The following is a 21,645-nucleotide window of genomic DNA, read 5'->3' as shown; positions in this document are numbered from 1 at the left end:
TTCCTCTAGGGGAGGGTGCAATTTGGATGCAGTTCGAACCCGGGGAGGCCATTCTGGGGAGGGCCCTTCCATTCCAGGCCCACTTCTTCCCCTGCCCTCGACCCCAGGAATGGCCTGGCTGCAGCAGCCCAGCCCAGTCCCGAGGACTTCCTGCACCCCCAGACCATTGTAGCCCAGGGCTTGATGCCTGGAAATTCAAGACAGGCTTAGTCACAGCAGCAGGAAGTCTCTACTAGACATCCATGTCTCCCCTGCCGCACCACCCCCAGGCTGTGAAAATCCCCTCATCAGCTGGCTGGGGGGGGGGGGGGGGGGTGAACAGGGAGGTGGTAACCCGGCACCTTTCACACCTCCCACTCCTCTCCCCGCCATGGCCCATTCTGGCCCACCTCTCTAGGAGCCTCATCAAACCTGACAAAACAAGCCAGGAAATTTAAGAAGCTGGTTATCTTCAGAACAGACACCCTTTATCCCCATCAGGTCCCAGTGCCTCCCAGTCTTGTGTCAGTACTTCCTGGTAAGTAAGAGCATCCCCCTGACATGTGATGGCACTGAATGGCCATTTTTCCCCAACACAAAATGGACTTTTCTCTTTCCTGATCACTGGTCCCACCCCCTGCCACATCTCTTCTACTGCTCTTGCCCTCAGCAGCAGCTGCCAGGGCAGCCTAATGAGAATACACAACAGCACTTCTGCCTGCCTTTCAGCGCACAATGAAAATTCACCTTCTGGTGGCTTCTGCCTGCTTCAACAAGCTGAAAGATGGTCGCCGTGCCCTTGTCTGCCTGGCTGATGACCTCTGGAATGCCAGAGGGTCCCATGTTCCAAGGCAGCTTGGCACAACCTACTCCGGGCATGAATGGAGAGAGAGGCCCACCCAGGATGGGGCATTTGGACGAGTATCTGCTCATGGGAAATACCCCACAACAGGCTAGAGGAGCACCAACCCAGCGGTCGGTGCAAAGGGAGCCACAGCCAACCCGGATAGATGCGGGTACCACCGCTAGATTGTTCTTCCCCTCTCCGGGTCTCGGCTCCTTCCTCGGACCTGAGATTTTAGTAGGAGTGACCTCTGGCCTGCTCTCTGGGGAGTGTCGAGGACAGCGGTCGGCAGAGTGCCTAGAACTCTCGGGGGAGAAGACGCTCCCAAGCTTTTGGCATTGACAATGGAACGGTGAAATGGATCTCAGCTCCATGAAAGCTAAATAGCCACGTCTGTCCCAGGGGGCCCACCCTCCCTCCCTTCTTCCTCCCCCCTTCCCACCCTCGCATCATCACACAAGTGCTCTCTGTTAATGCCAATGGGCTCAAACCCAAGCATCCGGCTGCTGGGGCCGCTTGGGAAAGGATACCAGTGGAGCGTGGCCCAAAGGAGAGAACATGGGGCTGGGAGCTGGGAGACCTGGGCTCTAGTTCTGGCTCTGCCACAGGTCTGCTGTGAGACCTTGGGCAAGTCACTTAACCTCCCTGGGACTCAGTATCCTCATCTGTAAAATGGGCATCTGAGAGCTGTTCTCCCTCCCTCTTAGCCTCTAAATCCCAGGAGGGATTGGGGGTGGGGTCTATGTTCGATCTGATTATCTCAGATCTGCCCCAGTGCTCAGCAGAATGCTTGACACATTGAGAGGATTTAATAAATATCACCATTACTTTTCAACCCAGTCTTTGCAGCCAGTGGCTGGTTGGAAGAAAAGGACCCCCGGCCAGCAGTGTTCTAGAAATTTGGGGGCTCCCCCTGACTCCCTAGACCCACCTGCCGGCTGCTCTTCATTGGCTGTGGAGAGGTGACCTCAGAGATCAGGCTGCCTTTTCCTTCAGTGCCAGCTCTTGCTTCCAGGTGACACCAGTCAGTATCACTGCTTTTCCCATTGCAAACTGGCTCACTATCACTGTGCCATGTTCTCCCTCCCACTTCCCAAGCGGCAGACCTCCACTTTCCCCATCTTCAAAGCCGTTCTAAATCTCCTCTAGGAAGCCTTCTCTGACTAGCCTCTTATCCCTCCACCCTAGTCTCCCTCCTTATTGTGTCACCTAGACACTGAAGTCCATATTCCCCAAGTACTTAAGTACTCCCTGCAACTCCCCAGAATACTTATATATATATCCTTACTCTAAGTTGCTTCCTTCACCTATAATTTATCTTAGAATAGTGTTCTGCATGCAGGAAATATTCAATAAATGTTATTAATTGATTGATTGATTGGCTGAGAATGTAACAGGGTTAGCAACCCGCAGCAGGAGTCTCTGGGCCTCAATTCATCCGACTGCTGATTCAGGGAAGGGGTCTGCTGGGTGCGGAGGTGCAGGCGGGGGCTGTGGAGGTGAATGGGCCTGTTTTTTGTTAAATCAGGTTCTGAGTGGACACGGGAGAGCTTTGGGTGAGTCCAGGGGGAGTCACTGTTTGGGAGGAGGGAGTAGATAAGATCCCCACTTCACCCTTGGTGACTTCTGTGGCTTGGCCTCTTCTGGCTTCTGTTTTAAGTTTGAAGCCGTAATAAATAAATCTCTCCCTCCTCCACTTACGGTTAAAGTGACCTCCATCTGAACCTTCTTACTGGTATCTCCTGACTGATTTAGTCTTTTTTTTTCTTTCTTTTTGGCTTTTGGGAAGACAGCTATCTCTATTTCCATCCCAGAAGAATTAAAGCTGAGGCGATACCGCTAGCCCTGGCTTGGCCTGGCACTGGCTTGTACAACCTGGGGAGGCTGGGAGGGCAGCCAAGGCAGCTGTTTCCAGTCCTCCCTCCCCCAGCTGTTGCTTCAACCCCTCTGCTTCCCCCCAACAACTGCTACCCACCCCTCCATCCCCCTAGGCCCACCCACCCCCATCCCGGACTCCCACCTGTTGGACAAATGCCAGAGAAGCTTTGTGGGAAAGGAACTAGGAGGGCAAACCCTCCCAGGAAACCTCAACCATACACCCACCATGTGCATGCATTCGTTCTCCAGGGTTAGAGGCAGTGAACCCCGGTGACCAGAACACAGGACTGCCAGCCAAAAGACCTTGGGCAAGTCACTTATAATCAGTTTCCTCATCTATAAAATGCAGGATACAATGCCAATTCTCCCTCTCCCCCTAGACAGAGTTCTGTGTGGGAGGGGGACTGTGTCAGATCTGATTGTACTGAATCTAGCCCAACGCTTAGTGCAGAGCTTCGCACAAAGAATGAGTTTAACAAATGCCTGATGAGTCCTGTGATTCTGGATGGGGTCTTGCTTGCCAGCCTGTGAGCCTGTCGCAGGGAGAGGTGGCAGGCAGAATCTCTAACCAGCCCCTCTTCTGGGTGTTTGGCTGATGTGGGTGGGGTTGAAGCCGCAGTCGGGGATGAGGGGAACAGGGGATGGAAGGATGGACGAACAGACGGAAGCGACGGGAATTACTTATAAAAAAAGAGCATATTTGCCCCTCCAGATCTCTGCTGAATCAGCAGTGTGCCCGACAGAAATATTCTCCCCGAGACAGAGAGAGCCACTTCAGGGAAGCTGGCAGTAGCTGGGCTAGTGGAGGAGGCAGTTCCAATCTGCCTTGGGGATCCTGAAACACCCCAGCCCCACCTCACCTGCACTGGGCCCACCCATCCTGGCAAGCTGCTGCTGCCTGCTAGGTCCCTTCCCTAACTTCCCTTTCCAGGGAAGCAAGGCTTATCATGTAGGGAGGGGAAAGAGGCTTTTCCCACCTGCGGGTTCCACCTGTCAATCACCAGCGCCCAAACTGACTCTCCTGAGCAGACAATGGCTTGGGCTAGATGAACAGCCAGGGTGGGAGAAATATCCAGGCCGCCTCCTGCCCGTCAGAAAGCTCATGAGCCTCTGGGGTGGGGGTCCAGGGGTGTGGTTGCCAGCTCCTTGGAAGGAGGGTGGCGACTGTTTCGTCCACGTGGCCCAGTGGTATTGTGGGAAGCACATGACTTCAGCCTCCCCATTGGCCCAGCTTCTGGGAAGAAGGCCAACAGCCCCTGAGCTCCTGACCTGCACCTAACTGCTGTCTTTGGACTGTGTGTGTGTGGAGGGGGTTATCTCAAAGTGGGGGGGGGGGGGGGCAGGTGGAGCAGAGCCAGTGAGTTCCTTTTATCAGCCAGTTTGTTCTGGCCAGCCTCCAATTGTTTTCTGACCTTAGCTACTGGCCCTCCCCCGGCCCAAACCCACACAAACACCTGCTTTTCTCCTGGGGCCACGGGGCTCTCACTGATTGTCAGGTCAGTGCCCGTGCTATGGGTCCTCCGTGGATGGGGTCATGGTGAGGTGCAGAGGCGGGGCCGGCAGGCAGGTGGAGGGTGTGTAGGGGTAGAATGTGTTTTTTTCCCAGCCTGGTTCTATGTAGACAACTCAACACTTTTGCTGCGACCATAAACTGGAGGACTGCAAACCCTCTTCTCGTCCTTCGGCACAGCCGCTCCCTGTTTCATAAGAGGCCACCACTGCTTTTCTCGGGGGGGGGGGGGGGCGGAGAAGGCAGACATTTACTGTGGAATTAGAAGTTTATCACATGAGCCCTGCAGGCCCCGGGTGGGGGCCGATCATTGGCACTTCCGATCAACAAACAAAATCAGAAGTGCAGATGGTTTCACAAAAAGATGATTACACAAAATTGAGCACGGCAATGGCATCGTGGACAGGAGCTTGCTCTACTTTGGTTTAAACTCTTTTTCTTAAACTCCAGCTCAGGTCTGGATTGCAGCTCGTCCCTGGCTTTCACCCCATTTCACCTTTCTCTCTCAACCAGAAGATGGCTTGATCCCTCTTCCGGCACCCGCTGGCACAAGGCCAGACGGTTGGCCAGGCAGAGTTTTTTGAGTGGGGCTGAGATGAAGCTCAGGAAGTGTTGCAGAGGGGAAGGCGGCTTTTCCTTTTCAGAAGGGGCTTGGTGACTCATGGTTCCAGGGAGTGGAAAGCAGGGACGGCTTGAGGGGGCAGTCGAGGGGTTAGAACAGGGACAGTTTTGTGCTGGGGACTCTGAAGTTCGTGACAGAAGGGCAGTGCTGCCTCATAGAAAGAACATGTGCCTGGAGTCAGAGGATCCAGGTTCTAATCATGGTTCCTGCTGTGTGACCTTGGGTAAGTCACTTAACTTTCTAGTTTTCAGTTGCCTCTTTTATAAGTCACCCTGACTTGCTCCCTTTACTCTTCCCCCCTAACCCCCAGCCCCACAGCACTTATGTACATATTTGTAAGTTTATTTATTTGTATTGATGTCTATTTGTACTAATGTCTGTCCTTCCTCCTCTAGACTGTGAGCTCGTTATGGGCAGGGATTGTCACTCTTTTTTTTTGTTGTATTGTACTTTCCCAAGCGCATAGTACAGGGCTCTGCACACAGTAAACACTTAATAATTACGATTGAATGAATGAATGAAATTGGGGATCCTATACTTGCTCTTCCTCTCCCTCTAGATTGTTAGCCCTGTGTGAGACAGGGACTATGTCTGACCTGATTATCTTGGATCTAATGCACTGCTTAGGAAAGTGCTTGGCATATGGCAAGCCCTTAACAAACACCATTATTATTATTATTATTCTTGCATTAGACGCTGTTCCGGGCTGATGGTCTTGGATAGTACTCTGCTCTAAAGGAGGATGAAGTGGACAAGAAGGAGGCCTCAGACTAGCAACAGAGGCTGGCAACAGAGAGCCAAAGCTCTGAGGGGAAACAGGGAGCCCTGACTTTCCAGGGCAGCAACTGGGAAGACCACCCAAAGCCCAGACCAGAGTTGTCCAGGTATTTTTTTTTTTTGTGGGGGGTGGGTTGGGGCATTTGTTAAGCACTTACTATGTGCCGGGCATTGTACTAAGCCCTGGGATAAACAGAAGCTAATCATGTTAGACAAAGTCCATGTCCCACATCTTAATCCCTATTTTGCAGATGAGGTAACTAAGGCACAGAAAAGCCAAATGACTTGCCCAAGGACATAGCAGACAAGTGGCCGAGCCAGGATACAAACTCAAGTTCTTCTACTGCTTAGAGAAGCAGTGTGGCGTAGTGGATAGAGCATGCCTGGGAGTTAGAAGGACATGGGTTCTAATCTCTGCTCTATCATTTGTCTGCTGTATGACCTTGGGCAAGTCACTTTACTTCTCTGGGCCTCAGTTACCTCATCTGTAAAATGGGGATTGAGACTGGGAGCCCTATGTGGGACAGGGACTATATCCAACCTGATCTGTTTGTATCCATGCCAGCACTTAGTAGAATGCCTGGCATTTAGTTAGGTGCTTAACAAATACCATTATCATTATTATTATTATTATTATTATTATTATTCTGACTCCCAGGCCCATGCTTTATCCACTAGGCTATGCTACTTCTCTTCTAGTTCTGTCACCACTTGTGGATCTACCTCAGACTTGGCCTGGGAGAGCTGGCCAGGAGTCTGGGGAGGTGCTTGAGGTGTGTGGGGGGGAGGGGGTGTTAAGAGGAAGGCAGGGGCAGCTTCTCTGTGCTTCAGGTATCTCATTTGTAAAATGGGGATTGAGACTGTGGACACTATGTGGCACAGGGTCGTGTCTAATCTGATTATCTTGAATCTCCCCCTGTTCTTAGTATGGTGCCTAGCACAAAGTAAGCACTTAAACAACATCAGAAAGAAAAACAAAAACGAAAAGATTTCAGGGGTGCTGGAGATGCCACCACCAGAATCCCCAATCAATCAGTGGTATTTGCTGAGAGCTTATTGTGTTCAGAAGTCTGTATGGCACACACAGGAACTTACAACACAATAGAGTTGGTAGACATGATCCCTGCCCACAAAGAGCTTACAGACTAGAAGGGGTGACAGACATTAAAATCAATTACAGATATACAGTATAATATGAATGCATAGATAAGAACTGTGAGGCTGGGGTGATTATCAAAGTGTTCCCAACAGAGAAGAATGTCTCAGTTCAGAAGCTGCACTAGACCATAAACTCCTTGAGGGCAAGGGATCATGTCTACCAACTCTACTGCAGTGTACTCTCCCAAGTGCTTAGTACAGTGCTCCGCAGATCATGAACATTCAATAAATACCACTGATTGACTTCTTTTTTATGGTACTTGTTAATCGCTTACTATATGGCAAAATCTGTTCTAAGCCCTGGGGTTGGACACAGTCCCTACCCCACTTGGGGCTCAAAGTCTAAGTAGGAGGGAGAACAGGTATTTAATCCCCATTTTACAGCTGAGGAAACTGATGCACAGGGAAGTTAAGTGACTTGCCCAAGGTCATACAGCAAGTAAGCAGCAGAGTCAGAATTAGAACCCAGGTCCTCTGACTCCCAGGCCTGTGCTCTTTCCACTATGCAACACAGCTGAATGAAGCTGCATAAGCCATCTCAGATTCCTGGATTCCTGCTTCTTAAGAAAGAAAGGATCCTTAAGGCTTAAGAAATTTAGCGGGGATGCATCTCTCCTTACTTGGCCCGGTCCTGCCCAGGCCTCTCGTCCTCTGAGGGAGGGCTTTACCACCCAGCTGGCTAGGGCCCGGGGACAGTAAGAGGCCATGACAGAGAGGAGAGGGCTTGAGAAACCCACATGGAGGTGGGATATTAACTCTCATCTGTGGGATCTCAGCTCTCCAGTGGCAATCTGAAACTCTGTTTCCATGACGCTCTGGGACCCTGGGGAAGACAGAGAGTAGAGTAAGGGAGGTCTGACCCCATTAGCAAAGAATGGCGGGCAGCCTAAGGGACTGCTGGGATTTGGCACCCTTTCTTAATTGACTGGAACATTTGCTTCCGCCCAACTCACATTTGTTGCTCAGTGATCCGGAAGGCCTGGAGCTTCCCGATCACCCTTCTGGTGAATGAGCATAGTCTCGGGGTGGTGGTGGGTGGGGGCAGGGCTGGGGAGGGCACGGGCAGGGAATGGATCCCTTGGTTACTCTGCCCTTCCAAAGTATTTAGTAGAGTGCATTTTCCCAAGTACGTGTTCAATAAGTGCCGCCGCTGCCACCACGACGTCTTCCTATGCTGGCAAAGCCATCGCATATCCAGGGTAGCAGAATAAAGCTGCTCCTGTCAGTAGCTGGCCAGTAAGTCTCTGTGCCCTCACAGGTTGTCCCTTTGGGCCACCACGGCCCTGCGCGAGCGGTGCTGGAAGTGTGGCCGGGGCCGGAGGGAGTCTGCAGCAATACTCAGGTTTGTGTGCTGTGTGAGGGCAGGGAGTGTACCTCCCACACCGACTGTCACCCCAGTGCTGAAAGCAGCGCCCACACACAGGAGGCAGTCAGTCAATTCTCCTGTGGACAGGATGCAGGGAGGCCTGACGGGGCCCAGCCCCGGGTCAGGGCGGGAAATGTTGTCTCCCCAAAAGAAGAAGCCACAGACAACAGATGATGTGGAAAAAGCCAGGGAAACTGAGACCCAGAGAAACTCTAACAGGTGGCTCAGGCCATCTGGGAGGTCCCCGTGTGCCCCCCAGGAAGTCCGACTCTGCCTGTGGCTCTGCTGGGACTGGGGTTAGCATCTGAGGCCACAGGTGGAGGTTTCGCAGGGGAGGGTTTGAGGGGTGGCACAGCCGCCCCTCTGAGCAGGGGCAGGGGTCGTCAGCAGGGACGGGAGCCACCGATCAGGGTAGTGGGGAGATTGACATGGGTCATGGGAGCCAGAGCACGAGGTGCTAAACCAGGGCCCTTCAGACCTGTCTGGCCACAGCAACGGAACACCTGGCTCCGACCAGCTGAGCATGCACAGGCCTGAGCAGTGCTCGGCTGGGCTGATCTGTCTCAGCTGCATGTGGACTCGCGGCCGCGTAACTCTCACCTGTTCTTGTCCACGGTGTCCTGTTCCTCCATCTCGTCAGCGCTGCAGGTAGCACTTGAGTCGCTGTCAGGGTTCGCTCCAGCGCCCTTGCCTGGCTTGCTGCCGCCTTCCTTCTTCTCGCCTTTTGGGGTCCCCTCGGCGGCTGACCCCCCGCCGCCTGCCTCCACCTTCTTCTGGCTGCCCTTGGTCGTCTTCTCCGGGCCAACCTCCTCCTGCTCCTCCTCCCGGTCCTCTGCCGCTGCCTCCTTCTTGGCGGGCTCCTCTCCTCCCCCGCTGGCCGGGTCCTCCGTCTTCACCACATCCACGACCAGATCCTCAGGTGCCTTGGCTTCCGCAGAGGCTTGGGGTTCACCCTCCGGGGCCTGCTGGGCAGGGTCGGTGGCAGCGTTGTTGGGGGCGGCAGCGGCGGCAGGGGCTGGGGAGGGGCTGGTGGCGGGGGTGGAGATGGTGGTCCCGGCAGGAGCAGCGGCAGCAGGAGCAGCAGTGGTGGTGGCGGCAGCAGCAGGAGCAGCAGCCGCAGTGGCAGTTGCCGCATCCTCGGCCTTGGCGGAGGTGCCTGTCCCCACCTCGCTCCCCGGGCCCGTGGCGGGCTTCGGCTTGCTCTCGCTGCCATCTTTAGCCTCGGTTCTTGGGGATGGAATGCTTTCGGTGTCCGAACTGTGGTTCACCGTGGCTGGAAGAGAACAGAGAAAGAGAGAGAACTGAAACCCTACTCTCCATTTGTGGGGCGTGAGGGGCTGATAGGGGAGCCTGGGGCAGAAAGGGTCCTCAGAGCCCAGAGACCTCAGCCTTGTCCCTAGCTTATGCCCCTCCACAAAGGAAAGAGGCACAAGTCCTGACTACGGGTAACCAGCTTGGACTAGTGGAAAGAGCTCAGGGCTGGCAAGCAAGAGACCAGCTTTCTAGTTCCAGCTCTGCTACTTTCCTGCTGAGTGACCTTGGACCAACCATTTGACTTCTGTATGCCTTCATTTTCATCTCTGTAAAATGAGAGGGAGGGGTTCAATACGGTCTCCCTTCCTTTAGCCTGTCAAAGATTTGGAGGACGGTAACTGTGTCAATCTGACCGTACTGTATCTTCCCCAGCACCTACTGCAGTGCTAGACACATAGTAAGCACTTTACAAACACCACTGTTACTATCACTATTAAGTCCTAAGATCCCCTCCATTCCTCAACACCTGCCTCTGTCAAGTGGAGCTGCTGACTGTAGGTCAGACCAGGCACATGGTCTCTCAGTACGATCTGGAAGAATGGGCTCGGGGGGAATGCAAGTGGCAGCAGACACCACACCGGGAAGGGAGCAGACTATCAGAAAGACAGCAGAAAGGGATCTAGAAAGGTGCAATAAAGGTGAGGAGGCTCTCCCTTCAGGGAGGATTGAGTATTGTGCAAATCCCACAGAAAGCAGCACCCAGAAATGGCAGCAGTGCCAAACAGGCCTGATATGACGTAGCTGGGAGCAGTGCCAGATGCCTCCCTCCACAGTGTGGGATGGAGGGGGGAGGGAGAGGGGAGGGGAAGGGAGCTGCATCCCCTAAAGGTCCCCAAGTCCTGTCCCTCCCTCCGGCAAGGCGGGGGACACCGTACCTGGGCCACCGCATTCAACTCTGGGCAGCTCATTGCCAGAAAGTTGTAAAACTGGAAGGAAGTCAGAGAAGAGATAAAAATGAGAGGGGAGCCACAGTCAGCATGAACTAAGAAACAGAAGAGTACAGGCAAGGGGGCGGCAGCTAGAAGGGTAGGCAGTTGGGGAAGAAAAGAGGAATGTCCCATCCAACTCAAGAAGCCCCGGTATCCGGCTCGTGTACCCTAGGTCTCCATCCCTCCCTCCTGACCTCCATATTCTCCCTTCTCCCCCTGAAACCAGGTATTCGCATGAGCCGCATCACTACTCTCATGTCCTCTCATGAAGCCAAAAGAGACAGGGTCCATCCAGCTGTGAGGCTCCCCCCAGTGAGTTGAGGGTATCTCCCAGAATGGGCTGTAAAACAGCAAGATAAAAATATTCTCCGCAAGGTGCTATGGTTCCAAAGCAGAGAGGATACAGATCTTGGGAGGAAATGGGAAGGTGGGTTGTCTAGAAAACTTGGGGCTAATAGGGAAGCCCAGGAACCCTCCTCTAGAAGGCAGAGGCCTAAACCACCTCAGCCTACTACACCCTACTCCAGGGCAACCAATAGGCCTCAAGCAAGTTGAGACATTTTCTGGAATTCAGGTTCTTCTCCAGTTACCCCAACCAACGTGGACAATGAATGTGGGTTCAGGCTCTCCTTCTACTTTGATTGCTTCAGTCTGGGGCAGCAGTGCCTCCCATGAGACCTCGGAGCTGTGAGTTCTGGGCAGAGAGTCTTTGTCCAGAGTCGCTGGACCTGTCCAGCCTGGTCCACTGTGGGACACAAAGAGCAGCACCTCCACTTGGGCAGGAGCCCACATCTGGGTGAACATTTTAAGACCAGTCCATTCTTGATTTCTGAATCGTGTTCATGTCATCTTGCAAGGCAGGTGGATCGGATCCATCGCCTGTGAGCCACAGGGGTTGGTTTTCAAAACAGAGGTTTCCTAAGTTCCAGGTAGCCCAGACTACCTCATTCGACCCACAGAAGATAATGTGGGACTTCGCACTTTGCCTAAGAGGGCACAGCTGGCACCATTTCCCTAGCCCCTTTCACCTGGGAAATTTAGAGTCACATGGCAACCAGGGAGACCCTTCTCTCATTACACAGCCACCTAGGCCAGGGGCTATTCTCCCCATTTCATTGCTGCAGAAGCTGAGACCCAGAGAAGGGAAAAGATTCGGACACCGAAAGCAAGGTCAGGCAGTCCCGGGAGCAGAATTTGACCCTAGCTCTCCTGACTCCTGGACTTTGCTCTAGATCATCCCGTCCCCATTCTTTCTCCTTGGTGGCCAATAAAGGGATAGTGGCAGCACCCAGGCACAAGACAGATGGCTTATGACAGCTTAGCAGGCGATTCCACAGAGCTGGAGTGAGAAAGCCTTCCTCAGGCCTTTGAATGTAGCAGCCTATTGTTGCTTCCGGAATAATGCCGAGGGGGGGCAAATCGCTGCAGCTTCTATGCAGCCTCTGAGTCACGCACCCCTGAGTGCACAAGGTGGGCCTGGGATCTGCTCCGTAATGAGTCATTTTCAAAAGCGCCTTGAAAAGCCCTGCAATTTCCAGGCACAATCGGCCGTCCTCTGAGGCCATCGCTCAGCATGCTGCCTGCGAGGCTGTTTCAGTTATTCAATTACTCCGGCTAAAGCCGAAATGGGCTGTTTCAGTAAAATTGCACACATTTCCCTAACCTGCTACTCTGGCGTGCAGAGCTGGTCCCCATAGGTCCACTTGTCACACTTGCTAAAGCCACCCAAGGCCCAGGGCCATGGCACAGGCCAGCCAGGAAGAGGCACCTTGTAGTACTTCGACTCATGTAGAACAAGCATGAGGCTCCACAGAAGAGAATGGCAAGGAAGCCCCAGGTGCTTCCCACCCATCTGCTTGCCAGTCTTGCCTTCTGGCCCCTGACCTGGTTCTCCCCCCAGCCATCCAGCCTCCCCGGGGCCAGTTACAGAAGAAGGGAGATAGTGGGGGGGGAAAGGGCCCTCCCCGGCTGGACCTGGGCCACCAGCGCCTGAAGGTAAGTCTCTCAGCCCTGACCCGCCATTGCTTGTGGCAGCTTTGATGCCGACGGAGCAGACAGTGGGAAATGGGGCCTGAAAGCGGGGATGGTGGACTCCAGGGTGGGGGCTGAGGTCTGGAGAAAACAGCCTCATAGGAACTGACTGTTGATCTCTCTGCATCTCTGTAGCATGAAAACAAATCGGAGACACCTTTCCTGCAGGCTGTGGGGAGCTAGGGTCCATCAAGCAGCACACTGATTGCTGGGGGCTGTGGGGGTGGGAACGGACACTCAGTGCCATCAAGAAATGAACAAAGCAGGCCAGTGCTCTAGAGCTGGGGATCACAGCCCTCTAAGTGGGGTCCTGGGGACCCCATGCCAATGGGCTGCTGCAGCAAAACTCTCCCTGCACCCCTCCCCCTCGCCCCCTCAAGAGCTTTTCTCCCAGAAATGGCCGAAGAACGTGCTGGGAACACAGACATTGATCCATGCAGCAGCATCTCACTCTGGCTGAGGGCGCAGCCATGAGCATGAAGGGAGGAAACCGGGGGAGTGATTGACAGTTTTTCTTTCTCCCAAGCTTCCCTCACCCTCCGCTTCCTCCGCCATCTCCTCCTCATTGCCGCTCATCCCTGAGGCCTCCATCTCCTCATCTTCGGCCACAGGAGGGAACGGCACCTCCTCATTCTGTGTGGCTGGTGTTTTTTTCTTCTTCCTCCTGGCGTTCCTCTCCTTTTCCTAGGGCAGAGAGAGAGACGGGGGAGAGAGAACAGGTCAAGGTAGAAATGGCAAGGTGGCAGCAGGCTCCTCCCAGGAGCAGAACACCTCTGCCCCCAACAAATGATACTATCTCTATTCACCTATAGACTGAAGGGGGTTCGCAGTTATCCATCTCTTTGTCCGGGGGTCCTTTTACCTGGTTGAAATTAGACTGCAAGCTTTTTGAGGGCTGACCTGAGTCCATTGGCCAGTCAGTCTCGCTCTTTTACATTGTTCCACCTCCACCCCAGAAAGCCAATTACACATTCAGGCACCCCAGAAACACCCAGTCCATGGGCACCAAATGGAATTTTCCCATAAGGCCCTTCCCTGTTGCTGGGTAGAGAGGACAGTTCCCCCAACCTAGTGGAGGTGAGAGTCCAGCCTGCCTCAGCTTCCACTCCCTGCCTTTAATACGAAACTCTCTCTACTCTGTGGGGCAGGGGGAAGGGGAGGAGAGGGAAATGTCTTCTCCCCACCCTAGGCTCACACAGATGTTGGAAATGCACCCAGTTACCAAGCACCTGTCAATGAGAACAGCTATTCTCTTAGGCCAAAGAGCTGCCATTGGTTCCTCTCCCCAGCCATTATTCTAATATCTCTCTCCCCTGTTAAGGCTGTAAGCACCTTGAGAGCAGGAGTTGTGTCTACCAACACTATTGTACTCTCCCAAACACTTAGTGAAGTGATTTGCATGCAGGAAGCGCTCAATGACTCCCACTGATGGATTGCTTGATTGAACGCACACTAGGCACCACTCAGGCATGGAGGAACAACCCTTTGGTCCAACACTACCCTGTGGGTGGGGTCCTCCAAGTAACAGTTGCTTTGGGGTCATTCTGGCCCTTTGATTTTCAATCATCATGAGCTTTGCCCCCCACTGTCACTGCTCAATACGTCCAGGCCTGAGGACAGCGGAGCTCAGCCCAGGGGGTAAAGACAGGCCTAGGGACCCAGGCCAAGATGGAAATGAAAGCAGCATGGCTTAGCGGAAAAAAGCACAGACCTGGGAATCCGAGTATGTGGGTTCTAAACCTGGCTTCGCCACTTGTCTGCTGTGTGACGTTGTGCAAGCCACTTAACTTCTCTTGCCTCAGTTACCTCCTCTGTAAAATGGGGATTAAGATTGTTAGCCCCACATGGGACAACCTGATCATCTTGTATCTGCTCTAGCGCTTAGAACAATGCTTGGCACATAGTAAGGCTTAATAAATATCATTATTATTATCATCATTAAATGAACACAGCATGCCTTGCTGCATAGGCAAGGATAGGAAAATTCTACTGGGTGTGGGGGTCATCTCGCCCTCCAGGAATCTCTCCACCCTTTGGAGCAGTAACATCCCCCCTGCTGGGCTGTCCTCTGTGGGGAAGGGGTCGTGTGCCCAAACTGCTGTAAATCCTCCTTCCCTGAGGCCCCCAGCAGGGACACAGCCTGGTTCTCCAGAAAACCCACAGAGCCTTGAGACTCCAGCTGAAAGAGGCTTTGCCTGTTGCTCTTGGCCAGGGTGGGGCTCGGGGCTCAGGCCTTCTTCCTGTCTCTCTCCCTCCCATTAAAATCCCTGGTTCTGTCCAATCACCAGCCGCTTTTGCCGCTCCATGGCACTCAAGGACTACAGAATGGCGGTGGTGTCACTGTGATTCCTTGTTTCTGCCTCAAACCTATTTTTAATTGGCCAAGGAGTGTGGATATTCTGGGCCCAGTGAAAGGCACTTCAAGGGCTGCCACGTGGGAGCTGAAAAAGTTGTTACAGCAGCAAGTGGACATTTTCTAGCTCCTTGATAGTGACGCTCTTTGGGGGCAAGGAGCGGTCAGTCAGTGGCAAAGCCCCTCAGCACAAGGTCCAGAGTAGTTGTGGGCACTGCCAGTTCCCTAGACAAAGACCATCTTCCATTTTCGGTCAGCACGCATGCCCTGCAGACATGACTCAGCAGGGATTGGAGGTCTGCAGGGGGAGGGGTGGCCGGAAGTTGGAGTTGGGGAGGGAGGTTGGAGGAGACCATCACATGCCATCCAGTTTTTATGATTTTCTCAGTGGAGTGTTAAAAAAGAGCCAGGCAGCTGCCTAATATGGCCTGCAACACCAGCTGGAGAAATAAGGCCTGAGGGAGAGCACGAGTCATTGGTATGGAAAGAAAGTGACATAGACAACTCCCAGAGATCCAAAGGATGGGAGAGATACGTGGACACAGAGAGACCCCAGAGACGGTGGTGGGGGGAGGGGAAAGGGGCGATATGCGCATGCGCACGTACGTGTGGAGTCAGAGGTCACGGGTTCTAATCCCGGCAATGCCGCTAGTCAGCTGTGTGACCTTGGGCAAGTCACTTAACTTCTCTGGGCCTCAGTTACCTCATCTGTCAAATGGGGATTAAAACTGTGAGCCTCATGTGGGACAACCTGATCACCTTTTATCCCCCAGCGCTTAGAACAGTGCTTTGCACATAGTAAGCGCTTAACAAATACCACAATTTATTTATTTTTTACGTGTGTAAAAAATCTAAACCTTTTAAAATCTAGACTAAGAATATGGGAATGGTGAGTGGAAAAAAAAAAGAAAACAGAATCTTTGATGCCAACTATTAAAAAACTCCCCAAAAAGCAAATAGCCAACACCCCAAAACCGACTTCCTGCAAACTTCCCACGTAACAATGCTCTGGCCAGACCTTGTGAGAATCCGGAATATGGAAAGATGATGCTTGCTGCCGCAACGTTAAAGCCTCTGACCCCTTGTTTCCTCTTCTCTTTCCTGTGTGGCCACAGTGGCGAGGCGGTGGGGCGGGCCCAGACGGGGCTGGGAAAAGAGAGGCCAGAGCACAGGCTCCCACAGAGGCCGCTGGCCTCGACCCCGCCTGCATGGCCCAGGTCGGGGTCCAAAGGCAGTGGGCTGCGGAGCAGTGGCGAGGATGGGAAGGAAAGTCCAAAGGGGCTGCCGCGGGGAAGACCATGACAGGGCAGTCTGAGTGAAGGATGGACTCCGGGCCAACACTGCCCTTAGAGTGGTATTTGGGGTGACTCAATGGCCCCCCCAGGAGCAACAACCACCTCTGGCTCTGTTCACAGCACCAGGCAAACTGAGGCATTATCTCCCCTGGGTATGGACTGCCCTGACATATGTAAGCTCTCCGACATCCCCTAATTTGGGGGATGGGGCAGGGAGAGGAAGGAAAGAAGGATCTGCCCCCAGACCAGCTCTGGTGGGAGTCTGAGCATCGATTAGCACCGTCTGTCCTGCCACAGCCTCTTATAGCCCCATAGGGATGCTGGGAGTTTGGTCATAGAGTTTCAATCATGAAAAAGACCAAACTTCCAATATAGGACAGAAGGAGCATCGGCATGTCCTGGAGCTGGAGTGAATCACTCGCTTGCCTCTCCAGGCTCCTACCTTTGGTTTCAGAGATCTCCAGAGCAGATTACAGAGATGCTCTTGCCACCCACCAGGGCCGAACACCACCAACTACCAGAAACGGGAAGAGAAGCCTCTCTCTCAAGCTCTGCCTTCCTCCCATTACCCACAGGGGTGCAACATTACATTCTTCCTCCCGCAAGTTCCCGAGAGAGTTCCCTTTAAGCAGGCCGAGATGGCCGCCTATGCTGTGGCTTTCTCATTCACGGCCACAAAAGTTCCCAGGCCAAAAGGGGAGGCAAACCCAGAGAAACTTCCCTTTCTTGGCTAGAAATCGTATGTCTTCCCAGAGGCCCGCCAGGGTATGTGCCAACGCCATGTCCCAGGGGCGGATTCTGTAGTGGTCAGAGAGCTGGCAGGCCAACATCACGTTGACAGAGAAGAGTGATACGGATGGTTACTGTCTCTGCTCTCCGGGCAGGCTTTCGCCTTCCCCAGGGGCCTGTCTACAGTTCCAAATGTCTATAGATGTTGAAGGGAATCCTGGACTTCAGAGGAGAGAGCCCCGGGGTGGAGTCCAGAAAGTCAGGGCCTCAGGGCTCAGCTGGGTTATGAACTTGTGGGGTCTGGCCAAGGCAGCAAGCTTCTCCTGGTTCTCAGAGCATGAGTGGGAAATAATAGCTACTTTGCCTAAGGGAAACCCGTATCATAAGCAGGGAAGAGGAGATATCGTGAAAAGGAGAAAGCTGAAGCAGCAAGGCCTAGTGGAAAGAGCACGGGCCTGTAGGAGTCGGAGGATCTGTGTTCTAATCCCGACTCTGCCACTTGTCTGCTGTGTGACCTTGTTCAAGTCACTTCACGGTGCCCCAGTTACCTCATCAGTATAATGGGGAGTAAGACTGTGAGCCCCATGTGGGACAGGGACTGTGTTTAAACTGATTAACCTGTATCTATCCCAGTACTTGGTACAGTACCTGGCACATGCTTAACCAACACCACCACCATTAAAAAAATAAAAATCCAAATTCATGAATTCAATCCACGGGTTGCCCCGACTATAAGCTCACTGATGGCAGGGAATTTCTCTTTGTAGGCTGGTGACATGTCTACCAACTCTGTTGTATTGTATTCTCCCAAGCGCTTACTTCAGTGCTCTGCACATAGTAAGTGCTCAGTAAATACCACTGACTGATTGAATTGATGCATCTCCTCTTATTAACCTCCCTCAAGTGCTAAGTACTGTTTAGCACACAGACGGTGCTCAAGAAATTCCATCGATGGGTTGGTGGGGCAGCAGAAAGAACATGGTTCTTGGAGGAGAAGGAGACCAGGGTTCGAGTGCTGATGCTGCGATGCCTGGGCTGGAACATCAAGGGGAAGGTTTCAGATCAAAGAAACTCTTCGGGGGTCCCATCAGGGAGACCAGCCTAGCAGGAATCCTCAAAAATAGTCATGGGCGGTGGAGTCCAAAGTGGTTTCTGAGGCCCAAGGACCCAGCACTGGCACTTGACCTTGACTGCAAATACGTCCCGCCAGGGCAAGCCCTTGGTGTGCACTGTGCCAAGTCCTGTGCCCCTGTCACCAGAACGCACATGGGTATCGCTGCTCCTTGATCCACTCACTATGGAACCACTGCTGCAGGTTTGTGTTCTTGGTCCTGGGCTCGGGCCCGAGGCTCCTCCCACATTCTTGGAGCGGGACCCTATCCCTCCGATTTCTTTGATTCTCTTTATTCCAGAATCGGATGCCTCTCTGGGCAAAGTCACCCCAGCAATTCACAGCCCCATGATCCAAGAAGCCAACTTGGAGGTTTGGCTCTGCATGGGGGAACTGTCCAACAATTAAATCCCAAACACAGCTGGATAGGGAAAATGATCGGTGGGTGGAAAACTTTCCAATGGAATCAAATGGGCTTCCAGACAATGGGCAATCGTATGGCTCGGTGACGGCAAGGGCAGTTTCTCTGCACGGGAACATCACGCCTCCCTTTCTCCCCGGAGACTGGGACCAGGCCTTCCCATCCAACTTTCTGAGGATGTTGTTTCTAAAACACCAAGGTGGGGAAGAGGCCCCGCATGACCTCGCTCTTGGTCTGAAGAGAAAAATAGGGGCTTGGGATGCTTCGTTTACAGGTTGATGGCCACGTTCAATTTCCTCGTGAGTTGGGGACTCTGTTTCAGTTTCCTCGTCTAGTCACATTGGGATTGCAGTGAGAGGCCCACAGACCCCCAATCCCAACTCCCTGCAACTCAAAGACTTTTTCTGTTGGTTGGTACAAATGAAAATAATTCTATTCTCTGGAAACGGATGAAGGGGAATTTATTTATACCATTTCCTTTAAGAGGACACTGCGGCTGGGTTTCCTTTTAAGTCCGAGAAGCCATGTGGCTTAGTGGAAAGAGTCAGGAGAGAGCCGGGTTCTAATCCTGGCTCCACCTGAGCATTTGCTTGGGCAAGTCACTTAACTTCTCTGTGCCTCAATTAACTCATCTGTAAAATGGGGATTGATACCGTGAGCCCCACGTGGGTCAGGGATTGTGTCCAACCTGATTTGCTTGTATCCACCCCAGTGCTTAGTATGGTGCCTGGCACATAGTATGTGCTTAACAAATACCATGATTATTATTACTGATCTCTGTACCTCAGTGTCCGCATCTCCAAAATGGGGCTTAAACACTAGTTCTCCCTCCCTCTTAGACTGTGAGCCTCATGAGGGACAGGGATTGTGTTCAATCTAATTTGCTTAGCACAGTGCTTGGCACGCAGTAAGAGCTTAACAAACATCACCAATATGAGGTATAGCATGGCCTAGTGGAAAGAACTTGGGCCTGGGAGTCGGAGGACCTGGATTCTAATCCCGGCTCTGATGCTTGCCTGCTGTGTGAGCCTGCACAAGGCACTTGGCTTCTCTGGGCCTCAGTTTCCTCATCTGTAAAATGGGGATTAAATACCTGTCCCCTCCTTCTACTTCGACTGTGAGCCCCTTGTGGGACAGGGACTGTGTTTGCCCTGATTAACTTGTACCTACTCCAGCACTCAGAACACCACTTAATACATAGTAAGTACTTAACGCATACCAAAATAATAAAACTAATAGTAATCACAAATCTATTATGAAGTCTGGCATCCCACTTCTTAGAGCCTGACGACTGCTCTTTCCGCAGTTCTCCCTGCCTGAAGTAAATATGGACAGCTCACATTCATGTCCTCCCCAAGCTCTCTGCTCAACTTGATCAGCGCTGCTGGAACCAGACAACCATTACGCTGGGGAGAAAAAACTTTCTCCTGATTGGCAGCCTATCAGCATCAGCTGTGCAGTGGGAAATGCCTGTGGGGGCTGTTGTGGCCCAAGGGGAGAGGCTGGGGTGGGAGAGATTTACTGACCATTTTTAGCTTGTGCTGCTGCAGGATTTCATCCAAATTCTGCCTCTTCTTGTAGTTGAAATAGAAGTTCTTACACTGCGACACGGTCTTGGAGCCCACCATCCTGGCAATGGCCGACCAGTTCCGTCCATGTTCCAGGAGACCTGCATTCAAGCACACAGGGAAGCCTCTGTAGGAACACTGGGCAAAGATCAGATTTATGGCAGGCAAGGCAGCCGTCGGACCAGTCTGACACCTCAGGGAAAACATGGGAACAAGGAGGGTGGCACCTTGGTGCTGAAGTTATTACAGGGAGGAGGAAGAGGTCAAAGGCAGGGCAGGACCCAAGGACGACATTAGACTTTAAGCTCCTTGAGGGCAGGGACCATGTCCATTACGCTAACTGTAGCCTCCCAAGTGCCTAGTACAGTGGCCTCTCCTGAGTTGGTGAATCTGCAAGGCATTACAGGATGACGGGGAGTCTGATGACAATTAAGGAAACAGATCAGCCTGCACCAGGGAAGCTACACACATGAACAACACAAAATCTAGACTGGAAAACATAATCACAGAATTCTGCTGGGGGGCAGCACCAATTAAAGATAATAAATGATTATGGTATTTGTTAAGTGCTCACTATGTACCAAGCACTGTTCTAAGCGCTGGGGTATTCATTCATTCATTCAATAGTATTTATTGAGCGCTTACTATGTGCAGAGCACTGTACTAAGCGCTTGGAATGAACAAGTCGGCAACAGATAGAGACAGTCCCTGCCGTTTGACGGGCTTACAGTCTAATTGGGGGAGATGGACAGACAAGAACAATGGCAATAAATAGAGTCAAGGGGAAGAACATCTCGTAAAAACAATGGCAACTAAATAGAATCAAGGCAATGTACAATTCATTAACAAAATAAACAGGGTAATGGAAATCAGGTCGTCCCATGTGGGGCTCACAGTCTTAATCCCCATTTTACAAATGAGGTAACTGAGGCACAGAGAAGTTACGTGATTTGCCCAAAGTCTCCCAGCTGATAAGTGGCGGAGGCGGAATTAGAACCCACAACCTCCAACTCCCAATCCCAAGCTCTTTCCACTAAGTCACTCTGTTTCCGTAAGCAAGAGGGCCAGCCCACCTTCCGGGAGATTTCAAGACCATATTTACCCCAATGCTTAGTACAATGCTTGGCACAGAATAAGCACTTAACACTACTATTACCATAAAGTGGTTGTTACCATAAAGTGGTGGTAGAATACAGTACCTATCATTGTTTGACTGTAAACCCTGCTGTGGGGAGGGAATGTGTCTGTTATATTGTTATACTGTACTCTCCCAAGTGCTTAGTACAGTGTTCTGCACACAGTAAGTGCTCAATAAATGCTAACGACTGACTGACCTAACTTGATGACTACAAGGCAGCAATACTTCCAAACTTCTCAACAACTGGGAGACACACAGACAACACCACTTCTGACTCTCTGGGCAACTCCAATGACGTCCCATCCAGGCTATACACAACACCTAATGGCAGGATTGGTTCATCAACAATCAAGTCCTAGAATGAGGTCAGACTCAAAGCTCTGAAGCTACGCTCACCACTGCACCGGCACGTTATGTGGAACGTGCAAGAGCACGGTCGACAGCATGATACCTAAGCAACTGCTGTGTCATGCGCTGGAATTGGGAGATGGAAAGCAAGTAGAAGAGAGGAAGCATTTTAAGGCTGTTGTCAAACAAATCCTCAGACCATGTTGCTTCCCCGCTGAAAACTGGGAGCTAAATGTGGCAGAGAGACCATGTTGGTGGCCTGAAATCGTGAAAG

General features: G+C 52.3%; 1 protein-coding gene across 12 annotated transcripts in view; it reads right to left on the bottom strand.

The window, feature by feature from the left end:
• Positions 1-21,645, bottom strand: part of NCOR2 (nuclear receptor corepressor 2) — a 415,012-nt gene that overhangs the window by 53,010 nt on the left and 340,357 nt on the right. For 11 of the 12 annotated variants that reach the window (XM_029056817.2, XM_029056799.2, XM_029056861.2 and 8 more), the window contains 4 exons: positions 19,844-19,986; positions 12,945-13,092; positions 10,324-10,374; positions 8,735-9,407 (listed from right to left, as the gene is read on the bottom strand). In XM_029056817.2, the coding sequence (XP_028912650.1) occupies positions 8,735-9,407; positions 10,324-10,374; positions 12,945-13,092; positions 19,844-19,986 (1,015 nt within the window). The remainder of the gene's footprint in view (positions 1-8,734; positions 9,408-10,323; positions 10,375-12,944; positions 13,093-19,843; positions 19,987-21,645) is intronic. The other variant, XM_029056808.2, reaches the window with a different exon arrangement.

This window comes from Ornithorhynchus anatinus, chromosome 2 (assembly GCF_004115215.2).
Source record: "Ornithorhynchus anatinus isolate Pmale09 chromosome 2, mOrnAna1.pri.v4, whole genome shotgun sequence".
NCBI classification, from domain to species: Eukaryota; Metazoa; Chordata; class Mammalia; order Monotremata; family Ornithorhynchidae; genus Ornithorhynchus; species Ornithorhynchus anatinus.
Note: the sequence above shows the minus strand (reverse complement) of the source record. Positions and strands in the feature narration are given on the sequence as shown.